At 37.8% G+C, this 27,391-nt stretch overlaps 1 protein-coding gene across 4 annotated transcripts in view; it reads right to left on the reverse strand.

Annotated features, from left to right (window-relative positions):
- Positions 1-27,391, reverse strand: part of KIAA0232 — a 65,290-nt gene that overhangs the window by 4,352 nt on the left and 33,547 nt on the right. For 3 of the 4 annotated variants that reach the window (XM_083860832.1, XM_083860833.1, XM_083860831.1), the window contains 4 exons: positions 15,179-15,245; positions 13,741-13,822; positions 9,178-12,478; positions 1,463-1,544 (listed from right to left, as the gene is read on the reverse strand). In XM_083860832.1, the coding sequence (XP_083716958.1) occupies positions 1,463-1,544; positions 9,178-12,478; positions 13,741-13,822; positions 15,179-15,245 (3,532 nt within the window). Of the gene's footprint in view, positions 1-1,462; positions 1,545-9,177; positions 12,479-13,740; positions 13,823-15,178; positions 15,246-27,391 lie in introns of those variants that run through there. The other variant, XM_083860834.1, reaches the window with a different exon arrangement.

Raw genomic sequence — 27,391 nt, forward strand, 5'->3', positions numbered from 1 at the left:
GTGATTTCTACTTACCAGAGTAAACTTGTATGTATATAATATCAACAACTACCATGAAGACAGGTACATATGGATCACATGCATCAACATCCACATATAAAAAGTACCCATACTGAAAACTGGATACAGAAAAAAGTTTTTGGAAGAGTAACATCAGCTGTGAGGATAAAGTCCCGGTTTTGTTTAAAAACGGAGTGGTACAGAGCAAACCCCGGCTCTGTTGTCCCTGACAGACACCCCGGCTCTGCACCAGCAGCTCCTGAGCCCGGCCGCCTTCCCCCCGCGCCGGGGAAGCGCTGCCGCAGTGACGCGTCCTCGCCGCCAGGGGCCAGCACCGGCCCCGGCACGGGCACGGCCCCGGCAATGGGAATGGAAACGGCCCCGGCCCCGCGGCTCTGCAGGGGGACCCCAAATCCCCCGCTTTGGGAAGACTGATGGCTCTCGCTAACGTGGCAGGCTCCGAGCGCCAATCTGCTCTTGCACCGTGCACAGTTCTATAGGTGTGAGTGAAGTAAAAGTTAAGCTGTTCTTGATGGTGACCCAAGTAAAGCTGTTTCACAACCAAGAACACAATTTAGTTGGTTGCACTTAAAGGTGTGCTTCAAAAATAGTAACTCGCTGACCTACTTTGAGACTAGCAAGGAACCAGGTCTCTGATCAAAGCTTTCTCACCCTGGGCTTGTACCAACAGAAAGCACCAGACATCCTGTGAATTCAGGATACACAATGGTCTTGTTTAGCTTCTTGCCTTCTCCCTAGAAAAGGTGAATTGGTATGCGGACAAAAAAAGCTGCCTGGATTCTCGCCGGTCCACTGAAAACCTGAGCTTTGGTCAGTTGTCAGATGGTACAGATTCCTGGGAGTGCTGGAAGCACACCTGTTCTGATCACAAGCAGCCTGCCTACTAAGACTGGACTTGCTCTCTGGACAGGACAGAAAAATTCCCAGACTGTCAATATAAAAGAAGTGGCCAAGTGGCAAATCCCTCTCCTTCCCAGTCTCAAAGAGATTCCACACATTCACTGAATAACTGGCATGTTATTTATGCACACCCATAAAAGGTAATCATCATGCTTTCACATTCTTATACACTTACCTACCTAATAAGTATTTTTCAGGATGAAACATTAAAAAATGTAATAAAGTGTTTTCATAATCAGAGATTTTGTTTTTTTAATAGCAGCTTTGGCATTAAATAAATTTGTGTAAATGTTAAGATTATTTTAAACCCACTTTCATTTAAAACCAGTTTAGAATCATGCTAGAGGTCTACTCTAAGTGCAACTGAAGCATCCCAGTTCTCTCTCAGATTACAGATTTTTATGGAAGCTTACTGGTGTGGGTTTTTAAAATACAGACAGAAAATCCAATTCCCCTGCAGCAATTCCAATCCGTAAGAAGGAGCATTTCATTCTAACATGGCTGCAATAGCAAGTTAGCTCTGACAGGCAGAGGTGCTTACCTTCACACTGTGATGCAGGAAAAAGGGGAGAATAGAGCGCCTTTTCCCACCAGCATTGCTTTTCCTGGCTGCCACTCATTCTCTGCAGATTAGTATTCAATATAGGAAAGTGTTTAGACAATAATCACACTTCATTTTGCCAAAAATAATATACTTACACGTAAAGGAGGAAATTCTGGTATTACAGTGAATTTTCCTAAGTCTTACAGGTCACACTGCTCAATTTGTAACATTAATGGGAAATGACTGTCAAACTACAGTGGAATATCCATTCTCTGAACTCTTACAGCCAATACGAACTCCATGGTGGGGTTCAGACTTTGCCCATATGGAGTTATATAAATCCAGAAAAAAAATTAATTCCAGCCCTACACTTTATATAATCTAGAGAGAGCTACCCTAGAGATGAAAGTACAGTGAAATGTTAGCCAACATGACAAACAGTTCAGTGTAAAAACAGAGAAGACAGCAAACAAAAAATGGCAAGATTTCATGTTTAAAGTTTGGGAGGATGAATTAGCAGTACCATTACCCAATGGAAAAAGACAAAGTTAGAGAATTATGTGTCAACATGAGGAAAAAGAGGTTATGAGGGTGATCAATGGCTTGTCTTTATGCTAGAAGTAATCCACTCACTAAGACTGCCAAAATACTCTCCCTTTCCCCATATTTTAATGCTAGTTAAATTTTACCAGAGGCCTTTCCCTATGACATTGATGGACACGGCTAAAATAGCAAGGGCTTGTCACAACAGACATGTCCCTAGTTTCATGGTTGCACCTGAGGTAACCCCATTAGCCTTCAAAAAATTATTCCACCTTGTAACATCCTCTATAGATATTAGAATGATTCAAAAAACAAACGACAGTGCAACTGCCTACAACAAACATTACCAAATAAGCTTCAACACTGACTTTCTAGTCAGCTTTCTCCTTAGTAAACTTGAGAATGCTTAAACAAGGAAGATCAATGAGCATCCTTTTGTTCCTCCTTAACCTGCTGTAGAACTAAACACCCATAGAACTTAGACTTACAAACACTTATTCCATAAAGAGAAGCCCCTCCCAAACCAAAGGAGTAACTCAAGAGTGCTGTATTTAGAAACATGTCCTAGAGTCAACTTATTTGAACTTATCCATGTTCATTTCCTGTTATAAGATCCAGGAACAGTTTTTTTGGAACCACCCTCCAAAAATTCAAACAATTCCAGAAAGAGGAGTTCTTAGGAACTTAAACCATCAGTTGGTGTCTTTTTTAACATTAAAAAAAAATAAAAAGAAAAAAAACAGAAGGAGCAGATCAAGGGTATAAGCAGGACATAGTAAGAAATATGTGCATTTACAAATACATTCAATCATGAAAGCCTCACTCTGTGCTGATTAGAGATTGAGGCATCTGAACTCCACAGGCACAATGCGTTATTAACTTCAAAGTCTCCCACTGCTGCTGTCACACCTGCACTTGGGATAAGCTGGATGAACCCCAGCAGGAACAGGCAAAGCCAGCTTGAGTCTGGCAGGGCACAACAAGCTGCAGCAGCCTTGCTTCCCGTGCTGAGGCACCGGCAGAGCTCAGCACCTGCTCTGGGACCGCTCCATGACTGAACTGCCACTGGCTGCCTCAGCCCCAACACCTGAGAGCTGGAGCAGGTCACAGACAGATCCCAGCTCAGTGCTGTATTTTTGTTTGGGAGGGGATAGAGGACACTTCTAATGTCCATTTTATACATCTGCAGAAGAAAAGGCTTTTTTTCCCCTACGGTTGCTTAAGTGTTTCCTAGAAATGCACAGTCTCACACTGTGAATTTTTTTGTGAATTAAAGAGACACTCCCAATCAGTAAATACAAAATATCAACTCCAGAATAGCACCATGAGTCTATCTTCCTTTGTTGGCAATCTTTCCCTTTTAAAACAGGATTTTCAATTTATGTCTCCTTCTCCTCCTTTATCACACATACTTACATATAATACTTTGTGTTTTATGAAAAGTTTTATTAAATTTTCCAGCTAACCATCTAAATAGCTATTATTTAGAATGGTTCTGATACTAAATATTGTAACTGGAAGTCTCTCCTCTCTGAAACTATTCATATTTATTTTACTTTATTCTTAAATTGAACTCATAGCCAGCAGGGCAAAATCAGCTGCAATGCTGTTTCACTCATAGTTTTGCTGCAGGTCAGAGAGAACACTGATGGGTTTCCTTTCTGGCGTTACAGCCAGGCATAGGGTCACCGAGGCTTCTCCCAGACTATTAGATACTAATTTGGAAACACCAGCACTTGCAGTTGTACTGCTTCAGAACACTTGCTGACAGGAATTACAGCTGACAAGGGTAATAAGAGGCTTGCAGAATGTGAACAGAATAAGCAGTGAAGCCTCAGTATGGTCTGAGTGAGTATTATCAGGAGTGCTACAACTGACAGAAAAAATCGTATTAATCTGTAAGCACATATTTCTTTGAATCTGCTCTGCAACCCTTTACTATCAGGAAGAATACAACACCTGAATAATTCAGAAGTCAAAGCAGCAATGAATCCACTGAGTCCCATTCCAAAAGATCAGGTCCTAATTTTAGTTCATCAGCCATCCAGTGAAAATACACTTAGCTCAAAAAGCAGTCACAAATGAAAAAAGGGAGCTGAGTCTAGACTTTATATTCTTAAAACCTATTTGGCAGTAACCTCATTGTTGAAATTCACTGAAAATATGAGACTCTATGAGACAATCCAGCCTCTACTCTAGCACAAAGCTGGAATCAACTACAATGCACTATTCTTACATTCAGTCTCATCAAGGCAGAATTTCCACTGCTTCCCTAAAAAATAATTGAGCCTTACAGTATGGTCCTTGTCTGGTTAGAATTTTTATTATTCAATTTCCCTTAAAGTGATTTAAGGTCATCACGTCCATTTCCTTTGTGTTTGCCAGAGCCTACAGAGAACACAGCTTTTCCCTTCTCTCTATGAACATGGCTTCTGCAAAACTTCTGCTCTGCTCCAAGTCTCTCTTATTTGGGAAAAAACACCCCCAGATCCTTCACTCTGTTTTTCTAAGTAGTGACCTTCGTATTTTCTGCTCAAGACATCTTTTCTGATTCAAGGAGCCTGGTACTGCAGCACAGCAACTCCACTCTTACAGGAGGGTATTCCTGTTCATGGATCTCAATGTTGCTGTCTTTCGCAGTGCATCATTCCCGATTTACACTCCAATACGATCTATTTGAAGATGCTTTTTTGTTTCACATCACTTCCTCACCTGTCATTCCTCCCACAGTGTTTGTAAAGAGGATTACTATTTTCTGTAGAAAATTTAGTTGTCCCTGTAGGATTGCATTTTATGTTTCAGATGCTGCCAAGATTTAAAAACTATTTTACTCTAATCTTGCCTTCCAGTGTAACTACAGACCTTCCCAGTTTGTTATTATCAGAGATTTTCATAAACATGCCACACAGTAGAAAAAAATAATCATCTCTGTTGTCTTCCAGTAAGCCACTGACTGTTATTTTGAGAGTGCAATTTTTCTACTAAACTAATACTTGGAAACTTCCTGTTACTCACCCATTTGGGCCATTTACAGTTTAAAGTACAGTTTAGGCAATTTAGGAGGGTCATTGGTTCCATTTTCCCTGAGTTCCATTTTCCTCTTTAAAAACTAGATTTGCTTTTTATATCTTTTCTATCCTCCATGTGTTCTCAAACAAGTATCCTAGTAGGCTTTTCTCAGATTAGCTGCTGCTCTTCATGATACTCAGGTGAATACTGCTGGGACTACCTTAAACAGTGTAATATCTGTATTTTCATTAACAATGACAATACATGCACTAATCAATGCCTTGGGTATTACATTTTCATAGCTTTACAAGCTTGTTACTTCTGTTTATAAAATATCTTTCTGTCATCTTTCTGTTTCTGATTTACTTCTAGAACTTTCAGGTATCCCAAATCTTTTGTATTTGCTTTGTTTAAACTTTGGGGGTTTTCCCTCATGATTTTTAAACTGTTACTGTGAACTCTTAACTTTTTAAAGTCCTTTCATAAGCCCTTCAATATCTCTGCAAAATAATGTTTTCTTAATTAGAAGGTTAGAGTTTTCTTTGTAGGTGTTTTCATCACATGCCATGATCAGCACTTACCAAGGACTATCGGCACCAGTCCTGTCTTAGGTAGCCCCCCAAATTACTCACTATTTACAGTCAGTCCTTTGCTTTGTATGTGGATGACTCTACATGCTCCTTTTCCACTTGATTTCTCTGATTTTAAGGCACACAGCAGACACCTCGAAATTTTGTCTCCCTCCTATCACTACCTGGATTTATGACAGCTTACCTTCTACACTGCTGACCTCAGAACCAATGTTAATAAAGTCCCCCTCTTCCCTTCTTCTCTTGACAGCCCTTTCTAAAAGGTTTATGCACTATCACTGCATCACTCCAGTCCAGCACAGAACCTCACCAAATCTCAAGGCCAATTCAGTCATGAGATACACAAACACTGTTTTTGTCAGTAAAATTTCCTCATCCCCAAAACCAGCGTCTTAGGCATGTTCAGACCTTAAAACCCCACAGGTCCCTTTATCTATCTCAAGGACCCAACAGTGTTAACACACCTGCTGGACTGGAGCCCATGTAAAATTTGCTGACAGGAGATGCAGTGTTGGTACATTCACAGGCCATTAACTGGTCCAGATGTGTACTTACCCATGACTCCATAGCTAAACGGTAGGAGCATTTACTCACAAGAAAAAAGACTGTTCTTTGGTGGGCAAGGAAGCTGTGTTTGTGGGGTTTTATGTAGTTGTTTGGGTGGCATGTGCTGGTGGTTTTTTGTAGGGGTTGTTTGGTCTGGACTTTTTAAAAATTGTTTTTGTTGGTTTCATTTTGTTGTTGGCTTAATTTTACATTTTTTTTAATCTTATGGCTTGATGTATAAATATCATTCACGTTTGAAAAAAATTCTGCAGGAGCTATTTGCAAATTCCTGCTGCAAAATACACTAATTCTAAAAAAAGTGTTTTAGTATAGAAGGTAAGAGGGAGGAAACTAAAACAGATTCTCCTACAATCTTGTTTATAAATAGGAGGTATTCAGAGATGTGTGTTTCCACAGCACATATATAACTCAAGTTTAAGTGATGCATAACAGAATGTGTTACTATTACACTATGGTTTATATTAGTATTTTCACATGCATTATTTATGCAAAAATACTGGAGGTACCTCAGAACACAACTCAAACTTTACATTAGATGACTGAGCTAAACAATTACTTTAATTTCTGTCCAAAGTCAAGCATAGAAAACCAGAAAGTTTCATTAAAAAAAAAAATCTTAACAATCAGTCCAGACCATAGTGCCTGCTTTCCCCCCATGCATGTATGTGTGGGGTGTCCATGAAAAAAGTTTCTCCTAGACTGTCCTAATTCTAGGTATTTTATATTGATTTTGCTTAATGCTCATGAAAATAAATAACATCACTCTTAAAAAGAAAAAAGAAGTTCACACACATCTTTAACAGACATTTAAGCACAGTAAGAAATTTAAATAAATGCTCTTGAGCCAAAAAGCCAATTACCTTCAGACTCCAAGTACTGGTGCTTAGAAAAGCCTGGAGTGCGCACACACCTTCTTGAGACATGGTAGACAGAGGGGGATACTTAACCCAGGCTGTCTGTGCTTAGGGGGGAAACAAGCTCCCCAAGCCCACCCCACAAGAGCTTAACTGCAAACCAAAGTGGAGCCTAGACTGCTGAGAGGGCTCTTGGCCCTTTGTACTTCTCAGTGCTTTATCACTTTGAAGCTATGAAAATGCCTACAAAATCACATTACCTGAGCAAGGGAAGCAGTAAGTTCTCCTCTTGCACTAAGGAACTTAAAAGGAAATACCAGAGCTTTCTGAGCACTGTTCACTACCAAAAGACGTTTTACAAGCCTCAGAGCTACCACAAACTATGGTACCACTGTATATACCAGCCACTTACTACTTTCTTGAATGGATAAGTGGTTGAAGTGAAGATGAGAATAAGCAGCCTCACAGAGCATTACACATCCAGAAAGAAGATCCAACAAGGGCTGGAAGGAACTTCAGGCTCTTGCTGTCACAAATAACTGTATAATCATTTGTTCACTCATTATGCCCTACTGCATGATGAAGTTAGATTTCACTTACTCCTGGTAAAAGGCAATTCCAGAATCTGTTCTGACTTACGGTCTAAGTTTATCAATTTTTTTGATTACTCTTTCTGCAAGGCCTGGCACAAACATAGAAACTTCCCAGACTCCAGTAAAGATTTTTGAAGCCAATTCTTCTCTGTTAACAGAGCAGCAGGAACCAAGATGTCTAGAAAGGGTCTGGAAAAGTCACAAACTTGATTCTCTTGTGCAAGCAGCAGATATCAACGTACTGATGCTGAGAAAAGAAACAATTAATTTAAAGGAGGATGAGAGAAGAAACAAATAAGGAAGAAGGAAAATAAGGAAGTTTGATTTTGTTCAACAAAAAGGTGAGCTTTAGTTTTAGCAAGAGCAAGGTTAGCTTGCCTATGTATGAGTTAGTGTTTCAAACTTATAATAGAGAAATGAGCAATTGAACAACTCAAGCTGGGTGCAACTTTTCAGTTGAAAATGGAAAAACTTCCTCCAAATGTAAATACTACAAGTGCTGAGAATGTGCAAGAGGAGGAAGCTGAAGAAGAAAAGAAAATATAAGATGTAAGGAAAAGAAAATGTAAGATGTAACTTATACCTATCCAGACAGTATCTCTAGGCTGGCCGCACATCTAATTCATTTTGATAGTTAAATGTTTCTACTCAAGAACAGACGGAGCTCACAGCAAGAAAAACTCAGGGTATTTTTGGCTAGAAAGGACTTTTTATCTTGATTATTACTTAACTTATGGCTACAATTACTGGAAAAAAAAACTCTGAGCTTAACCCACAGTTATGCTGAGGCTTTCTTATGATACTTAGGTAGTGACAGATATTTTGCATCCATGTTTTGTTTCTTTTTGGCTCTATGCTGACAAGAGGATGCATTCATTTCCAGATAATTAAGCCTTTTTACAAGTCTTTCTCTGCTGAAGTTTACATCCAGTAGTTCAACTCCAAATTCTTCTACTTGGAAGAAACCATATTGAAAAGACTGGCTTCAGATCTTTTTCTTCAGAATTTTAAAATATGTTTGAATCAAAATCAGTAATATTTCATTACTCAAAATTTATGCACATTTTAACATTTTATATGTAAATCAGATAACCTAAAATCCTAAGGTAAACAGATTTTTAAAGTCACATGAGTGTACACATGCATATATTTCTAAAGGTATGCAAGATGACACCAAAATACCTGAAGATGGTTAATTTTTCACAGAATCACAGAACGACTGAGGTTCAAAAGGAACTCTGGAGGTCGCCACATCCAACTCCCCCTGCTGAAGCTGGGCCCAGCAGAGCAGGCTGCCCAGGACCTTGTCCAGATGTCTTTTGAAATCTCCAAGGATGGAGACTCTACAGCCTTCCTGGGCAACCAGTGCCAGCACTCGGTCATCCTTACAATAAGCAAGTTTATTCTTATGTTCAGATGGAACCTCCAGTTTCTCTACAAAACTGTATTTTCTAGAGATCTATACAATCACAAACATTTAAACTGAACTGTCACATGACAAACTGCTGGTTATCAGCTGCTAGCTGCAAATTCTGTAATTTTATATATCCACATACCTCTTCATGCTCTCCTGAAGAAACAGGATTATCCTCGTACGTGGGGAAATGACACCCTGCTTTACAACTGCAAAACCTGCCAGTCTCCTCACGTGGCTCCACTATTCTGCAGTTTATTTTAGAGCTCTCCACCACTCTCCCTTCTAGAGATTCTTTCATGCTGCATTCTAAACAGGGATCTTGGTTTCCCGCTGGCAACATCCCGGCCGACTCTTCTTGGGAATCCAATGATGTCTGTGCACTCTTCTCCATTCCAGACTTTTTTAATCTGGGAAGGAATTTTCCAGATTCAAGCTCCGATTTTCCGTAATAATGCCCTTCTTTTTCTGCATCTTCTTCCAGAGGTTTGAGATCTGCTTGTGGATCCTCAAATACATCTACTTGAGGAGGGACAGTAATACCTCCCTCATCTTTTTCTGACTCAAATTCTGACTCGCTTCCACCACCTGGAGAAAGTTCAGATGCAGAAATTGGGCGAAAGTGAGTCCTTGGAGAAATCCGTATAGCCCTGTACTGCGTTCGATCAACACCACATATCCTGGGGTGTAAAACCTCACTGTCTGAATCAGAGCACAGAATCGACTTCGGTTTAAAACTAGGGCTGAAAGATGCAATTCCTTCTGGCTCAAACGAACACTCTACATGAAGAACTTGTGAAAATGGATTGTTCAGGTCAAAGGAAGAGAATGAGTATTCAAGCCCTGGTTCTTCGACTTGAAAATTACCACAAGCCCCCAGTAAGTCTTCATGGAAGATAAAAGAAAAACCCTTATTCAATCCGTTATCTCCACTCTTTGATTGCTCGTTCTGTTCAAATGATACAAATGGCCTCCATAATTGCCTGTGGCCAGGGGCAAAGCTATTACCTGGAGTCATAAAAACATCTGTACCAGCTATTGTCACCACATCGGAAGCTGCACATTGCAGTAAGCTCCCCTTTGAGTGACCAGGTGGCACCACTGCCCATTCTCCATCACTGTTAAATGTTTTGAGCTCCCCATATACACCACCAAGTATAAATGAGTTTTCTTTATCCTGGTTAACATCCCAGGGTTTTGATGGTGTGGTATAGTCACCACCATCTACTTTTGATAAATCATTTGAGACAAAGGCTCTCTTCTCTACATTCTCCTTTTGACCTTCCCAAAGGTGATACTCTGATCTTTGCACTGCTTTATTGGGTTCCTGAAGGGTTTCAACTTTTGCTTCTGTATCCAAACAGCAGCAATAGTTATTTACATCAGTTGAAAACAATTCATCTTCTATTCCTTCTATTTCTACCATCGCTGCAGAATTTCTGTCTGTCATATTTGTCCAAATATCTTTAATAACCCCTGAGCTGTAGCCATCTCCATGTGGACTGCTTTCCCTACACCCTTGTGTAGTTTCATAGTCTTTACTTTCTGTTTTTTGTTCTAGCTGAATACCACAGACAGATTCTAGCTTAGATTTCTTTTTGAAAATCAAAGTGGGCATTTCTCCTAAACTTCTAGCTTGTTGCTGGCAGGTTTCTTCTGGCAAAAAATCTAGAATTTCTTCATCTACATAATTCGAAGACACTCTAGGAACTACATAATTAATATCTTCTGCATTAAATTGCGTGGATTCTTCATATGGAATATTTATAGTCTCATTGTCTGAACGTGTTTCTTCCGAGTGTGACCATGGACTACAGGTTCTTGTTGAAAGATTAGAACAGTGTTCATTTTCATCAAAGGCACTATTTTTGGTCCATATTAGCAATCTAGACTGTGTTTTCCCAAGAATATTAGCAGTGCTACTAGAATCTGCATTTTCATTTCCCAAGTTGAGTGTTTCAAAAGAAAATGGTAAAACAGAGTTACTGCATTGCACTTCAAACACTGAAAAACAAGAGTTTATACCAGACCCTTCATTAATATCTGAAAAGAGCTCTTGATTGCCAGCAAGCATGTGTGAATTAAGCATTGTGCTGTCTAGGATGGGGGAGAATCTGATCGGAGAATCTCCTCCAAAACTTTCCCCATCTGCATCACCAGAACTAGAAGATGAACAGCACTCCCAAAATTGAGCTAAATTACTAAGATCTTGCAAGAACCACCCTTCAGCACCAACAGAGCTGGTCGAATCAGTCCATATTGCACTTTCCCCTTGCAACTCCATTCCATCTAACACTATGCAACATTCTGCCTCAAAATCAGTTTTTTCTTTACTCTTCTGTCGAATCATATTTAAAATCCGACTCTCCCCTTGCATCGTATCTGAGGCACCAGGATCCAACATGGATTGATCAATATCCACTTCATAGAAGTGTGTTAGTTCTGACAGATGAACATCATCTAAATATTTGTCGTCCTCTGGTTGAGAACATATTGAGGTCCCAGCGAGGTCAATATCCTCATTTAGAACTGCAGGCATTTCTACAAAGTGACCATCGATGAAAGTACCTGCTGCGAGGTATGTTTTATGAGTATTATTGTTGCTAATACAAAGACCATGCACTGATTCAGACAACTCTTCTACAGCCTCTGATGTTACTCCACATATATCTTCTCTGTTGCGGTACGTAGTCTCCAGCTTGCTTTTTCTGCTAAGAGGAACAAAGTACTCCGTAATCGGCTCAGTATACCACAAGGGCTCTTCTTTATATTCCTTTTCATTTCTACTGTCTAAATACAAATCTTTTCCATCACTACCACCAGCTTCTTTTCTTCCAATTTCTTTTAATGGCCTTTTACCTCTTTTGCACAGTTGTTTGATGGACCCGCTGCTGCTGCTGCTGCTGCTGCTTCCGCTGTGGACTTTTCTATCAACCTTTTCAGCAGATTTCACTGACAGCCTGCTCTGCCCATTACGCCCTTTTTTACTCCGAACCTCTCTTGTTTTGTGTCTTACTTTAATACATTTCATTGATGCCTTGTATTCACCTTGATTACCACTAGAACTCGAGCCAGCCTCACTGGATCCGGATGACCAGGAGCGGGGACGCATCTTTCCTTCAGACTTATGCCGGACTTGCTTTTTGTACAAAACAGGCTTCTCTTCAACAGTGTTGTTACTAAACTTGTTTTCTTTCTCGTTTTTACTCTTCTTCTGCTGGGTTCTTTCCTGTACAGTGCCAGATACTTTATTACTTCTATCTTTAGTTACTTCACTTTCACTATTGCAGTCCTTTGGAGAAGATGTATCCGTGCTAGTTGGTGGAACGGTGGATGAAGATGAGGAGCTAGAGTAAGAGCATACTTTGGATTTATTCCATACAGTCATAATTTCCTGCAGGCAAACTGGCTTTTCAGAAAGAGGAGGAAATGCTTCATAGTACCTGAAAGCAAAACAAAAGGGACATTTGGATTGTAGAGCTTCAGATAAGCATTAAGATTAGAAGCATTACTAAAACCACAGCAAAACACGACCAGTCTAATTGCTAAAAATCTAGTTTGCACCACATATGCACATGCCACTCATTGCCCTCTTTGAATGATATCAAAAGGAAAATCAACATGAGCTGTAAAAGTGCTTTAATTATTAATATATGTTTAGAAATATACTGCACACAAGTCAAACAAGTTCCTTTTCAGAGACTACTAAACATCATGAGAGAAATTGTGAATGCTTACAACAGTGGCTCTAGGTTTATTAGATAATATGGCAATTCACTACAATCTTCTTAAATGTATGATTTAGATTATAAATGAGGAATTCCTGCATTTCAGTTTTTAAAATTCTAGTTTACAAAATGAGACACTATCTCATTGATTGATAGTAGTTTGATCATCCAGTTATTAAGAAAAAGCTATTTAAAAAGATTAGTTTTTAAATAATTTAAGATGTTTAACAGCTTTATGCAAGAGGTATGCGATTAAAATATGGGTTTTTGCAACAGTTATGGTAGTATGTGTTTGGTGGCAGAGAGATTTATACTGAATCACATATACTTCAATGAAAACTTATTAAAAAATTTTAGGAATCAGTTAAATGAAATGCACACACATTAGCACAATCAGGTCCCTGAAGACAGATGGATCACCCATTTAGTAACATTTCTACTAGGCTGTTGCTGCTATTAAGAGATACAGAAGCAGTTGTATCTCCAAGAGAGGTCAATGACAAAACTCCTGGTTAGTTCAGTAACACTGGACTCAGGTACTTGTTAACTGAAAGATCACTTTGGTTATCAAGAGTTTAAAGGTTATAAAAGACTTTGTTTGCCATTTCTGCAATAGAAGACTGTGAGATCTGAATCCAGGAAATGGATAATTCCCTCCTTGCAAATCTACATGTCAATTAATATTGTTTGAAAGTTTTTGTCTGGTTGACTTAGTCTTCAGCAAACTGAAATAAAGTATGGTTTGAGTTCTGTATACAGTCAAATGAAAGCAGTCTGGGCATTGACAGAAATTAAACTAGCCCATGGTACCAAGTATTTGAATATATAAGATTAACAAAAGAAGATGGCATGAAAAAAAATTTATTTCTCAATATCTAGAAAACTCCAGATTTCCCACTAAGTTAACTTCACTGTGTTAAAATATGGAAATAAAAAGAGAAAAGCATTTCAGATAATAATAAGAAAAAAATGCATACATTTCTACTTGATCCTTTGCTGTGGGAGATAAATCAGTCTCAGGAGTCAAAGAGCCTTCTAACTTTTTGTGAATCTTCTCCTCTGTTTTGGAAGAAAATTCCAAATTCTTAACAGAAAAATTCAAACAGCCAGTGTACTTTATAACAGTATTTAACAAAAAGCACCAGGATGTATAACTGTAATAGTAGTAAAAATTACATACAACAGTGGAAATAACATTAAGAAATTATGAATTACCACCCAAGATTCAAGTTTTTCACAGCTGTCCAGTCCTGCAAATCTGACCAAACACAACCAGCCAGCATCTCCATGCAACCTCATGGCTAGCAATGCCCCACTGGGAGAAATCCTGCTGAATGTTTAATTGTCTCATGTCCAAATCCTTATCTCATTCTTGCATTGCGACAGACACAAAACATATTTCTTAAAAAATCAACTATTTAACAAAATGTTTTTATTGTTGGCCACGTCTAACTTCTCATGTGTTTCACTTAAAGGAAATATCCTTGCAGTAATTGCTGAGCTTTGAGTGGATGTAAAGGCATATTTCCTGTGTGAGAGGGGACTCTGAAGATTTTCTAAATCTTTATATTAAAACCTTTAAAATTAAAAAAAAGTGAGACATACTTTTTTTTTAATGCATTGTTTTTCAAAATAAATGCTCAACATCACCTTGGCTCAGGAAGAAATTCACAGCATTATGAAATACTAAGAGCTAACTAATGATTATTGTTTAAAGAAAAAAAAAGGGAATGTAAACAGCTAAAGCTGCTTTAAGCAGGTAAATGTTTATCTCTTATTTACAGCTACTTATACTACATAATAAGCATACTAATTTTACCCTAAGTGTCCAAAGGTGCTGCTGTGTGCCTGAACAAACATTTATGCGCAATGAATTTTCACTGGGGATGACACAACTTTACATTATGTTCCCTCCTCTAAGCTTGACATCATAAAGTGCCCATTATCATTCCCCTATAGCCCAGAAATTTTAAGTAGTGATGGTTATTTGGATGCTTTTCCCACAAATAGTTTGCAAATAATTATTTTGAGGCCAATCTGCTCTTTTCAAGCATCATTACACAAATGAAATAAAATCAAGCCTACTTTATTTTCATTACTTTTGGTAGGGAAGGGGATCCTGAATTTGGAATATTTACTAAAAAAGCAGGCACAGCTGGATATGAATAGTTATAGCTTCTCATGAAGAAAACTCCATTTGTGACTGGCTATTTCTTAGGTAAATAAAGCATACCAATACAAAATTGCTTCAATTATTTGAATGAAATTATTCAAATGTATTTTAAAATTGCATGGCCTGTACAAAACACTACTGAAATAACAGCCTACTCCCTCACACACACCCCCATCTCAGAATGTTGCAGAGTTGATAAATACAATACATGGCCTCAGAAGTTGAAAATGTTTTTTCCTCACCTTGCTTACTCTGAAGGTCTTTCAGTTTGGAGCAAAGCTCCTCCACTAATGTTTCAATCCCAGAGCTCTGCACAACAACAAAACCACATGGGGGAAAAAAAAAGAAAAAAAAAAAAAGAAAACATAACTTACTAAAAAGAATTTTAATGTCATAAAAATATGCCAACACAGTAAACATATCTCAGCAGACATACTGTTCTTTTTGCACAGTAACTACATATGAAAAATCAACCAAGATTATTACTAGTATAAATTCAATCCTATAAATACATTAGTTAGAGGTCAGAATGATTCACTGGAACACGAAGATACATTCACACAGAGGTTTCAAACTACAGGTCACATTGTTGCACCATTGGATACCCAAGGCTTTGCAAACACAGCATGTCACATTCACTGCATGGTATTGCTGCAGATTTAGCCAGGAGTCTCAGGATAGAAGTTCAACGACCCACTGATCACTAAGATGCATTTCAAAAAGCTAAGCCTGACCCTTCTGGCTGCACAATTTATACCTGGGGGAAAGGGACTGTTAAAAGGATACAGAAAATCAGGTATGAAGATGGAAAGGAGAACAGTAGGAAGAACATATATGGCAGAGAGGGAGAGGAAATGCTTCCACAGCATCTGTATGCAAAACCCATCCCACAGTCTTGCCAATTTAAAATGACCAGGTATTTTTTTCTTTTTAAACATTGCGTTATTAAAAACATGGGACAGCAGAGAGAAAAATAATCACTTTATTCATATTCCCATAAGCCTCTATTTTCCTCCTTTATTCCTCTACATAAATATTGAAATACTAAAAATAAACATACACACAAAACAGTCCAATATATTACCCACAGAGGAAAACCCCATGCCATTCCAATGGAATAAAATTTGAATTCTAGTCAATAAAATGCTAAACACCAACTCAGAGCCTGAAATGACTTCCTGTTGGAAGGAAATCTAGGTGAGCTGGGTACTGTGTGGATATTTGTATTGTCATTATTCAATGCTCGGGAATTGCACTCCACACTTTCCATAACAGCAGACAGAGCTGGAATCACAGCTAAACACAGCAATCTGGAACTAGTGAGGGGGATACAAGAGGTTCCCTGCACATCACCATACAGCTGGGAGTGGTAATGAGGGAGGACCATGCAGCTTATTGTATCCTGTGCACAGTTTCCTCAGTATCAACTCCATCACTGTTGGAAGTCTAGTTCAAATTCTACTTGGAGAAACTTACACAACCCCCCAGGAAAATTATCTCATCTTCTGAATTTAACGTGATTTTGTTGTGCATATAGTTATGGGACATGTTTTCTCTTCAAAGGTAATGCTGATCAAATATCAAGTTACAGAAATGCACAGAAGAGAGTTTGACTTGCTGTGTCACCCTGGTGGTATAAAGATTTCATTTTTCCAAGATCTAAGAGTTTTTCGTCTCTCCTGATTGCTGTCCAGAAATTTCTGAGAAATGTGAATGTATGTTGCTAAAGCACAAGCAAATATTATGAAAAAGAGAATACTAATTTATACAGTCAGACTAGTTTGTTTAATTCACTGTCAGAAAAACACACTTGAAAAATCATACGGTGAAGCTTTGATTTATATGCTAACTCTAATCATTTGCAGCCAAGTGAGAAAGAAAGCAATGTTCTATTCCTAATTGTATTGCTGCACTGAAGTGCTAAATATAAACCTTTATGCCACATACTTAACTGAGGATGACTTAGCAATATCAAATTTCAGAAGGCATCTTCTGTATCAGTAAATTTACCAGTACAAATTAAATCACTTAGTAAGAACCAAGCAGGACAGTAATATGGACAAAGCTATGTAGTTGTAATAATTTGTCACTTTATGCCTATACCACTCTTGACTCCCCCCCTCCTCCCTCAAAAAGGTCAACAGAGGAGGAGCTGGCTTTGGTTTTCCTTAGCTCTCCGAACTGTCTAATCGAACAGACACCTGTAGCAAACACTCCAAGGAACACAGATTCACTTCCTTAACTCACTATAACATCATGCTAAAAAAATGCCCCAAACCAGCAAGAATATGCTTACCATTACAGCGAAGAAGCGAAAACTTTTGGAATCAACACTTCATTTCCTCCTGTACCATGAAACTAATACTTGAGTCAGCTGACGGCGTCCTGCCCGCTGTCCTGCCCGGCGCTGAAGGAGACAGCGCTCGCTTTAAAAAAGGGGGTGGGACCCACCGTGCAGAACACCAGGACTCTGGAGACCCCCTGCTCAGCTTCCTACTGCAGCACATGAAAACCTGCTGCAGACTCAATGTAATGTCATGGCAGTTCTTTCATACATGACACTGGTGTTCTCAGAATATGAGATTTAGTTACTTTATTGTTTACCTTAACGCCTTGTAGCTCTAACAACCCCGTGGCTTGAAAGTAACATGTTCCAGGCACTGGCTTGGTTCAATAGGACACAGCTAACAAAACCAGGTGATCTGTTTGAAGCACTTTGCTTACATTCAAATTTGAAGACAGCCCCTATACAGTGCAAATGCTGGAGCCTTACAAAATACTGGATACCTTATAGAAGTTTTGAATTATGGAAGTTTTAGTGCCAAATTATTGCCTTTGTAATTCCATCATGAAAGGCTGAAATCTCAAAATTGTCTGGCCCAGATTTCTACCAATCTATTTCTCTCATTCAAATTACAAAGGACAGTGCATAATTTTTAAATTAATATTTTACATTTTGCATTTTCATTTCATTTGTATTTCCTGCACACCAAACACATTTTATTCTGTTCTACTATTTTTAACATATTTCTCTTTCCTTCCCCTTTTTTAAAGTATATCCAGTTTCACCAAAACTTGTTCTTTTTGGCTTTTTATCAGCTGGCTGCAGCAAGGAAAGGATTACATAAAGGATAGGTGTCATGTTACTGGCATAGCAGTGATGGTGCTAACAGATAAATTAAGCTTCTGAACTCACCCAGCATGAACAAGAACAGTCAATGACTGCTGGAGTTACAGGACTCTGATAACCACTGTCTTCCCTACTGACCACCATGACCCTGTTCAGAACCTAATTAATGCAGTTCTGCATAATGAAGAATAAGAGCAATTAAAAAAAAAACCCAAACAAACAGCAAAGCTCACATACATTTTTATATATTTGTAAATATGTTTGGTAGTTTTCACTTCTTTTTGAGGTTGGATTTTTTTTCCTAAACACACAAGCACATACATATATATAATGTCAAATATTAAATCAAAGACCTTTTGAACACACTCTACTCTGCAAGTAGAGCAGTCAAAGACGACAAGTGGTAACCCATTAGCCTAAAGCAGCCCAATTTTTGCTTTCATATGTACATTCACACCTCTGAATACTTGCAGAAAATGTTCCCAAGAAGATATTAAATCTCTAAGTGTAGTTACTTCTGAAATGTAAATGTTTTTATAAATTTAAAATATTCAGTTAAATTGTGAACCATGGAGAAACCACCCTGTATTATGTGCACCAAACTGAAATTCATTAAAACCTGTTGCCTATGTTAACAGTGGGCACTGGCTTCTATGTTTTCACAGTTTTGAGTAAGAAGTGGTGAAACATTAGCTCCTCTCATATGCTGGACAAATTGCTTGAATTCTTAACTGATTCTAAACTGATATTTACCTCTGCTAGCAGGTTACTTCTGAATGTTGCAAACAAGCATAGCACAGTCACCATCCAGAAAATTTAAGAAGTTTTTCCTGAATTTGATCACAAACAGCACCACTATTATTTCATATAGTTATACTATGGAACTGACAAGGGGATTGTTCAACAAAATTTTTCGTTTTCACTGAGGTTTCATCTCTTTCCATCACCCAGTAATGATATCTGGTGATGGGTCTCAGTTTTCCAAGAAAAAAATGCCATGCAAACATATACTCTGTCTTACAGGTCTGCACATCTGCAATAGCCAAGCCTTCTGGACAAAACAAAGGAAAACAAAATTCTGATAGCCAGTACTTAGAAGGAGATTTTCCACATCTGACAGACCATGAATATATACACAGAAACTGAAAAATTCTGTCAGACTGTACAACTCAAAGGGAAGTGTTCTTTTAGGGAGATGTTGTTTGGCTTTAGGTTTTTGGCAGGTTCAAGTTTTTTGCTTCTTGTCTAACATGAGTTAAAAGCTTCCTCCAGACGCTTTGAACTGTTCAGTGTAAATATTTGCTAAATATGGTTTGTTACTTCAGGCCTGTAAGGTATGGGGAAAGGTCCTTGCCCCTCTTCAATCTTTTTGAAAAGCAAAAGCACTACACTTCCTTTTACTTGAACATTTAAAATAATCACTCATTTGCTATTAGGGTTTTGAGAGCTTTCTAGCTTACACTTTCAAAACAAATCCTCATTTTCCTTTCCCAAACATACAGAATTTGTTTAGGTTGGAAAGTACCTCTGGAGATCATCTAGTCCAAACCCCTGCTTAAACAGGATAAACTAGAGAACATTGACACTCCTTTCAAGAAACACAAATTCAAACAATCTAGAAATTAAAGTAAACCAATATATTCAGTTTCAAGTCATTGATATAACAGGCCATAGGGCTCTCCAGAGAAGATGGTATTCTGACTGTACCAGGACTATTTTCTTGGCATGTCTCCTGTCACCAAGTGCAGGATTTAGATAGCTTTTCTACATGAATCAGCTGTTAAGCCACGTGAACCGAGTAAGGCACAAAATGTGATTCACTGCAACCACACATCTATTTCTATATTTTGTAGGATGATGAGAGAAAGTTAGAAGACTAGGTTTTCATTTTTTAACATTCTGACACAGTATAATTCATCTGATTACAAGTACTCTCTAAAGAGGTGCTCAAGACAGACTGAAAAAAAATCTTGGCCCAAGATCAGCACTATGTGAATAAATGAATAAACAAATCAATCCATTAAAACAGCAGCTTCCCTGGGGTGTTCAACCCAGGTGGACTTCAAAGGAATAAAATAAGGTTCCAGCTTGCATTACGGAATTTTCCTCCTTCATAATAGGGTGGATGACACTAAGAAACATTTAAGACTATGTACTTGTGAACCTTTTTGACCCTTTAGAAGTAGGAACACAATTAAATCTTGATCTGTTTACTTGAATACGTAATTATTTACATCAAAGATATTGGACCAGTCAGAAAAATAGATTCTATTTATTAATTTCTCTTTTTGGGGCTCATGAATACCTGATCCAAAGTAATTTTCAATCAATGTGTGACCTCAGAATACCAATTTCCAAGCAAACTGACTATCACAAAAATCCAAGCCATTTTAAGAAATATGAGAGCAATAGCTCTCCAACAAGGAAATAATACTTCCTTGCAACTCCCTTAATTCTGTCTTTGGTATTAAAACAACATTAGGAGAGGTAAATTACATATCTAGCACATAGCTAGGATCAGGATCCAATTTCAGAACTATGATTCACCACTTACAACACCTTCTAAGAGAGAGGGAGAGAGAGAGATAATAAATAGCACATGTTATTTACTAATTCTAGATAAAAGAGATCATCTGCCAGCTCAAATTAACTTCAAATGAACACGCTATCCCTCAATGTAGGTTACTAGAGCAGCTAATCTGACTTCTGTTATTTAAAACTTAATTCTTTTAGATCCCTCCCATAGCAGGCTACACTGAAATAGAAGTTTTCCCCCCAAGAAAGGATAATTCCTCACTAGAAACTATTCTTCCTGATCATTATTCATCACTTATAAACAAACATGCTGACTTCAAAGCCACAACAGACTTGCTATCCTTGTAAGCAGTGCTGCTGTGAGATTCCACTTAATCACAGTCCTTCAGCTTGCTCATGCTAAAATGTATCTGTATTATCAGTGAAGTGGGAGAGTTTTAAAGGATGCTCCTACCAATTATGCAAAAGCTTTTTTCTGCATCACGTGAAATGTAGAAAGGACATTTGAATTTTCCTCAGCAGGTGCTCTGCCAGATTCATTCAAGTTTGCTTGTGTGTATGATAAGAATTCATAATGGAGCCCCAACTCAAATTTTTGGTGAAAATTTGAAAATTTTTGTTCTGCATTAAGGAAAATTTTAATTTAATAACACTGCTTTGTGATGGAACACAAGGCATTATTGAGGAGAGCTCTGTAACCAACTCCTCTGGCATTTTCCTGGCCACTCCTTTGTGCTGCTCCTCCAGGCAAGAATTGCCAGGCCAACTTTGCTTCTGGCCCAGGCATATCAGAGAAGCTGCTGGGGGAAAGATCTGCCCTGCCCCAGTTTGCTCCCGTTTTCATTGGAAGCACATACAAGGTGAAGTAACTTCCAATCACAGTGAACACCTACTTTCAGCCTCCAAGACAGTCTATACATACTATTGGAAATACTTAATGCTATGAAGTGACTTTTGTGTAGATTAAGCTCTCACATGGAATTTTTTCACTCCAGTATGTATCTTTTCTATATTGAGAAAACATGTACAAAAATTGGAATAATTAAAACTTTTGTCAACTTCAATTAACGTTACTATTACAGAGAGCAAAGCAGCTTCAGTAACATGATGAATCAGATATGTAGTACTATGAATATCTGTTTAATGCCACAGTCATAAAGAAAAAGAAATTGATTTATTGTAATTAATTTATTCTGTGATGGTTACCTTGGCAAGACAAATGACTTTCATTTTCTATATGGTATCTGAAGTTATTTTTAAAATTCTTTCTTAAATAATGCTGCATGTTCTGGAAACTGTTAGCATATCCCTTTCAGTAAGGGTAATTGGATATAACTTGAAAGAAAGATAGTATTCATTGACTTTGTTAAGTGTTTTAGCATTTTCCAGTAAAAGACTCTGAACAATCACCCTCAGATACACAGAAATGCTTACTACTGAGCTAGTCAGGACATATTCTTCAAGAACCATTAAGGCTCTTTTGAAATCTTAATTTAATTTTTTTGCTTTAATAAATTCAAATTTTCAACTCGCACTTTACCCTTCTGATTTGTTAAGATGGCTTTTACACAACTTGATTCATCCTTGTGCTGTCCCATACCTTTACATTAACACTCTCATTCATGTCACTTCTAGTTATACAAAAATATATAACTTAAATCACTCAGGAAATCACCTGATGTTTACAACCTGATTCCTTGGTACCACAGTGTAGTGGTCTGTGTGTATTAGTTAATTAATATTAGCTTCTATTAGAAAAGCAGGAAACAGCAGGAATAAATCAGTGATTAAAAAAATCAGTGATTTCATCTAGTTAAGGTGCCATTCTACAGAAGGACTGTTCCCTTGCTACAAACTCCAGGAGTCCTTTTTCCTCAGTTCTTGGCTATCCCTATTGCAAAGTGCAAGGCAGATTATGCAACAGTGCCTTGGTCTAAAAGGCACACAGATATCATAATCTCTGGAGGCAGCAATAGCTGGCCAGAGTAACCCATCAATAAACACATACTCAGATGTGCAATCATAACCAATTTATTCATTTGGCCTGATTAGCAGATTATTTTTTCAAAGAAGGTTTATGTGCAGAACTGTAGTAACTGCGTGGATGCCCCACTCCTGCAAATGTTGAAGGCCAGGTTGGATGGGGCTCCAAGCAAATTGGTCTACTGGGAGGTTGGAACCAGACGATCTTGAAGGTTCCTTCCAACTCAAACCATTCTAAGATTCTCTGATTGTATCAAAGTTCGACAGTTCTGCACTTCAAGTAAGAAAGATGACAAATACTAAGAAAATTTCAACAAAATCTTATTTTAGACACATCTCGAGTTTGTGCTGAAAGCAAGGCATATTTGAGAATAAAATTATAATTTTAAATTTTTAACAAAACTGTTCACTAGAGCCACACTTGTTATTCTATGTGGTCCCATATGATAACACAAGTATCAGAAGAGTTATATTCCCCCCTCATGACTCAAAGTAAGCAAAGCCAAAGCTCTACGCTGTTAGCATGCCCACACCTGACTACATTTAAAAGAAACTACTGTTATGAAGCTTCACCAATTATGTTTCCATGTTACCCCCAAGCAGTAATTTCTTAGAACAGTGGGATGCAAGGCACTCTGTGTTCTTGTCAAATATATTAGAGCAGTTGTCTTTCAAAATTCATCATGGAATCTATCAGCCAAGACTAGCTCCCGCTTTAACACGTTGCACGCAGTTTCACGTGGCAGCAGATTTTGAGAGCTTGGTTAGTTCAGAATGGACCACATTGCCTGAACCCCATTGTGACAGGCCTTGGGAAATCAGCAGCACTGGACACTATGAATGTCTCAGGATGTGCTGTGGAACAGCTTAGGTAAAGTGGCCCCCTACACTGAGAGAAGGAAAGGTCTTGGAGGACTGGTTTCTTCAGTGCAGAAAGGAAGGTCCACAGAAAGCTGTCTCCTGTGCTCGTTCTTAAGAATTCCTCACACATTTCAGCAGGACACAGCAACTGCTTTAACTGAAGCTCTGGCACCATCTTGGGGTGCAGCTTCAAGTGTCACATTGCAAGTGTTCAGTGAATGAACTGCACTCCACAGGAACCACAGCAGCACAGCTGGAGACCTGCTCACTCTATTGAGCAATGGAAATTTTGGCAGAAAAGTAGTCAGGTATAAGCTAAAAAAGCTGAGATTCATGATCAATGGACAGGCACATAAGTAATTTCAATATTATTACTGGGAAATATACCTATTGAAAATTCTTACATGTTTCGGTCTCCGTAAGTAACCTCTAATTCCAACCTTGTTCACAATATCCACTTTGTAAAAAGTAACACACTCTTATTTATTTAATAAATTTCTGAGTCTCAAAGATACTGCTTTCTGTCTTTTTACAGAGAAACAAGAAAAGTAAAGACAAGTTTCATTATTCAAATACAAAATAATGTCCCTTCAGAATTAGGAGGTTTTCAAAAAAAAGAAAAAAAAGAATCTCCACTTGCACGTGAACAAACTGATACTTTCAGATAGGAAATACAAACAACAACAAAACTAACCATCAAGTTATTTAACATTGACATTTCAGCTGCTTTTACTTAAAATTTGAGGCAGTAATTTCATAATAATTTCTTATTTTCATATAAATATTCCCCAGTCCTAAACACTAGGGGTTTTTACCCAATGTTTCATTAGAATGGATATCCCTACTTGACCAGTTAATTGCAAACCAACATTTTAAAATTTCTTCCATACTTTGGCAGGATAAAAATTAAGACAAAATCTCTACTCAAGATCAATATTAACAAGCTTTTAAAAATCTGAGCAATTCTTCAGGATGTCTTTAAACTGGTATTTATTCAAGTGTTTCAGAAAAAAACACTTTAGAACTACAGTAAGAATAGCAATTGATTGCTACATTAAAGTACTTGTCTTAAAAGTCTTTCTCACCACCGTTCAGTCTCCATTTTCTGGCAAGTTGCAATGTACAACTTCCTCTGCTACTGACTGCATTAAGAGCATCTGCAGCCAAAGACTCATTCATACGAATATAGACACTTTGAGACATCAAAATGCTTGTCACACAAAAAATACTGTCCTTAGAACATACATACATTAACAATTTGCATTCTTACATATACCAGAAGGTGTCTGTCAAAATCAGGCCTCCCCTCACAAACACACTTAGACGAAAACAGACTCTGCCATGGCCAAGACACAGAGGGGCCGAGCAGCTTCTCTGACCCATTGTTCTCCAAAATGTAGGAAATGTTTTAGAAAACAACACCAAATTTAGGCCTCTTCAAGTCAGATGTTTGTTTTCAGCACTGTGAAATTAAAACTAGAACCTTGGATTTCTGTCTCAAATTAGTGTTTTACAGTATTATTCTTTTTAATATGAGAGAAAGAAATGAATTCAAGCAAAACTAAGCTACCAAATGAAGCACACTCTAAGAATGAATACTGTGGAAATGAAAATCCACAAAACGTGATTTCAAAATATTTGTTTCAACCACTAAATGAAACTTTGACAAAGAAGTACTTACTGCTACCAAGCCATTTTTCATATCATCTATTTTATGATTTCCTCTCTCCATCAAGCACCTTTCTGAAGTGATCACCCAATTTTAAGGCCTTTGGTTATTGGTAGAGGGAGGAGGCAGACTGACTGCCATTTCTTAACATGTTATTGGTTTAAATAATTAAATGCAAAAAACAAAATTACATTAACCGTATCTTTGTAATTTCCTATGAGAGTTAGAAAAGGGTCAGATTACTGACCCTCATTACCTTTCATCCTCTGCACACTTTTCTCTCAAAAACAGTCAACTTGAAAAATCCTAAAGTCTTCATTGAACTGTCACCCTGTTTTGGCTCTTTTGTGTGTGTTTGTATGTGTGTGCCTATACACACGTGTATAAATACTCTCTACAGACACACACAGAGTAAACACTACAATCACTTCACTTAAATATAATTTTATTTAAATATATTCAAGTTGAAATCCACTAAGACTTTTTTCCAATTACTCACAAATAAGGGCCCAAACTTGCCTATTTTGCTCCAATACTAAGGTTGAAAGAAGAGGTTGGGCTGGAAGAGTAAGTGCTCCACATCTGCGTGAGCAGATTGGCATTTCTGCATCCACTGACTTTGAAAAAGGGATCACAGAAGGTGAGCAAAACTATAAACAAGCTCCATAACTGCCCATATGGACTATGTATGAGGGCACTTGCAAAAAGGGAACATCATAATGAATACATTTACTTCATCACTTTTTGTCTACAACAACAACAAAAAAATCATAGGGAAACATTTTTCAGATGATTCAGAAAACTATTTTTAAAAATTCAAGTGGCACTGGAAAAAAAGTATTTATTTATATCTCAATGATTTTTATAAATACTCCTTACATACAATTGATCTACAATTTCAACTACAGTACACAAAGTATTTTTATCTTTTTGTAGAGACAAAACCATGAACATTGTATGGAGCAGCTTAAATGCTTCAGCAGAAATAGTATTTTAACATTATCTTTCACAGTCCAAAATCTATTCGTTATTCCCATCAGATCAGCACATAAATAGAAAAACCTAACAACATAAGAAACATGTTTTAAAAAATCAGAAATAAAAGATATCTTACAGGTCACTTTAAAGTATTATAGCATTTAAGCAGGATCACCCTTCCCCTTAATTCTTTCATGCAATGCATGTGTTAAACTACCTACAAAGCAGATTTAAGTTTTTAAAAAAGATTTAAAGGTTCAATTCGTGTTTGAATATACATTATAAAAATTATGACCTGCAATTTCATTAATGACAACAAATGTGGAAGCTTAACTGTCTGAGCAGGCAACAGAAGTCAAAATAACTCAAGTCTACAGGTTGCAGATTATAGGTTAATGTTGAACACTAAAATTTGACAAGCTGACAGGGTCAAAGGTGAAGTTATTTTTCAACTGTTCAGATGCCAAGTATTTTTATTCTTTCAAAACCATAGTTGAATAGTTTCTTCCCTTCTCTGTTATAGGTTATAAATAAATTCACCTCCTTCCTTCTGCTCTGCAACTAAATTTCTCTATAAAACATAAATTTATTTCTAAGTGATGATTCTTGATTTTCAGCTATGTGGAGATGCATCAAGAGTGCAATCATCAGTATTCCTGTAGCCTGTGTACTAGTCCTACATTTTACTGTTCATAAAATGAGTATACAAGACAAACATATCCTCAAGAAAGACATTACTTCTTGCATTTGTTTCTCTGTATTTTGTTTCATATTCAAATTAACTATTATGGTAGTTACAGTGCTGACCTCAATATTCTGCAACTATGAGAGCAGAGCAAATTACCAACAAAACTGTACTTTGCATCACTTTGTTAGGATAATAAGTAATGGGAAAATGGGAGTTCAAAAATCCCCCAGCTAGTCAATAAGCAATTTAGTAACTGAACAAATACTCAAGTAGCTTCACAGTGAGCCAGAATGTGATGCTGCTGAAGGTGGTGGGAATACCCACCAAATCATCCCCACTTCCTTGGTTACTCTTCCACAGCCTTGTTGGCACGAATCTGACCAGGAGACTTCGCTGGGTTAACATTTCCTCTGCACCAGCCAGGTTAATCTCAGGAAACTGATTCACTTTCCCAAACCAGTTCTCCACATAACCACCCAAATGCTTGTGCAAGCACAAGCTATGACTAGGAAGGCGTGTAGAGCAATAACACAACCAGGCTGCATAGGTGGGGTAGTTTCTTCTTACAGCAGTGCGAGATCAGAGTATTTATAGTTAAAAACAGTTTATCA

This window comes from Zosterops lateralis (genome assembly GCF_965231275.1).
Source record: "Zosterops lateralis genome assembly, chromosome: 5".
NCBI classification, from domain to species: Eukaryota; Metazoa; Chordata; class Aves; order Passeriformes; family Zosteropidae; genus Zosterops; species Zosterops lateralis.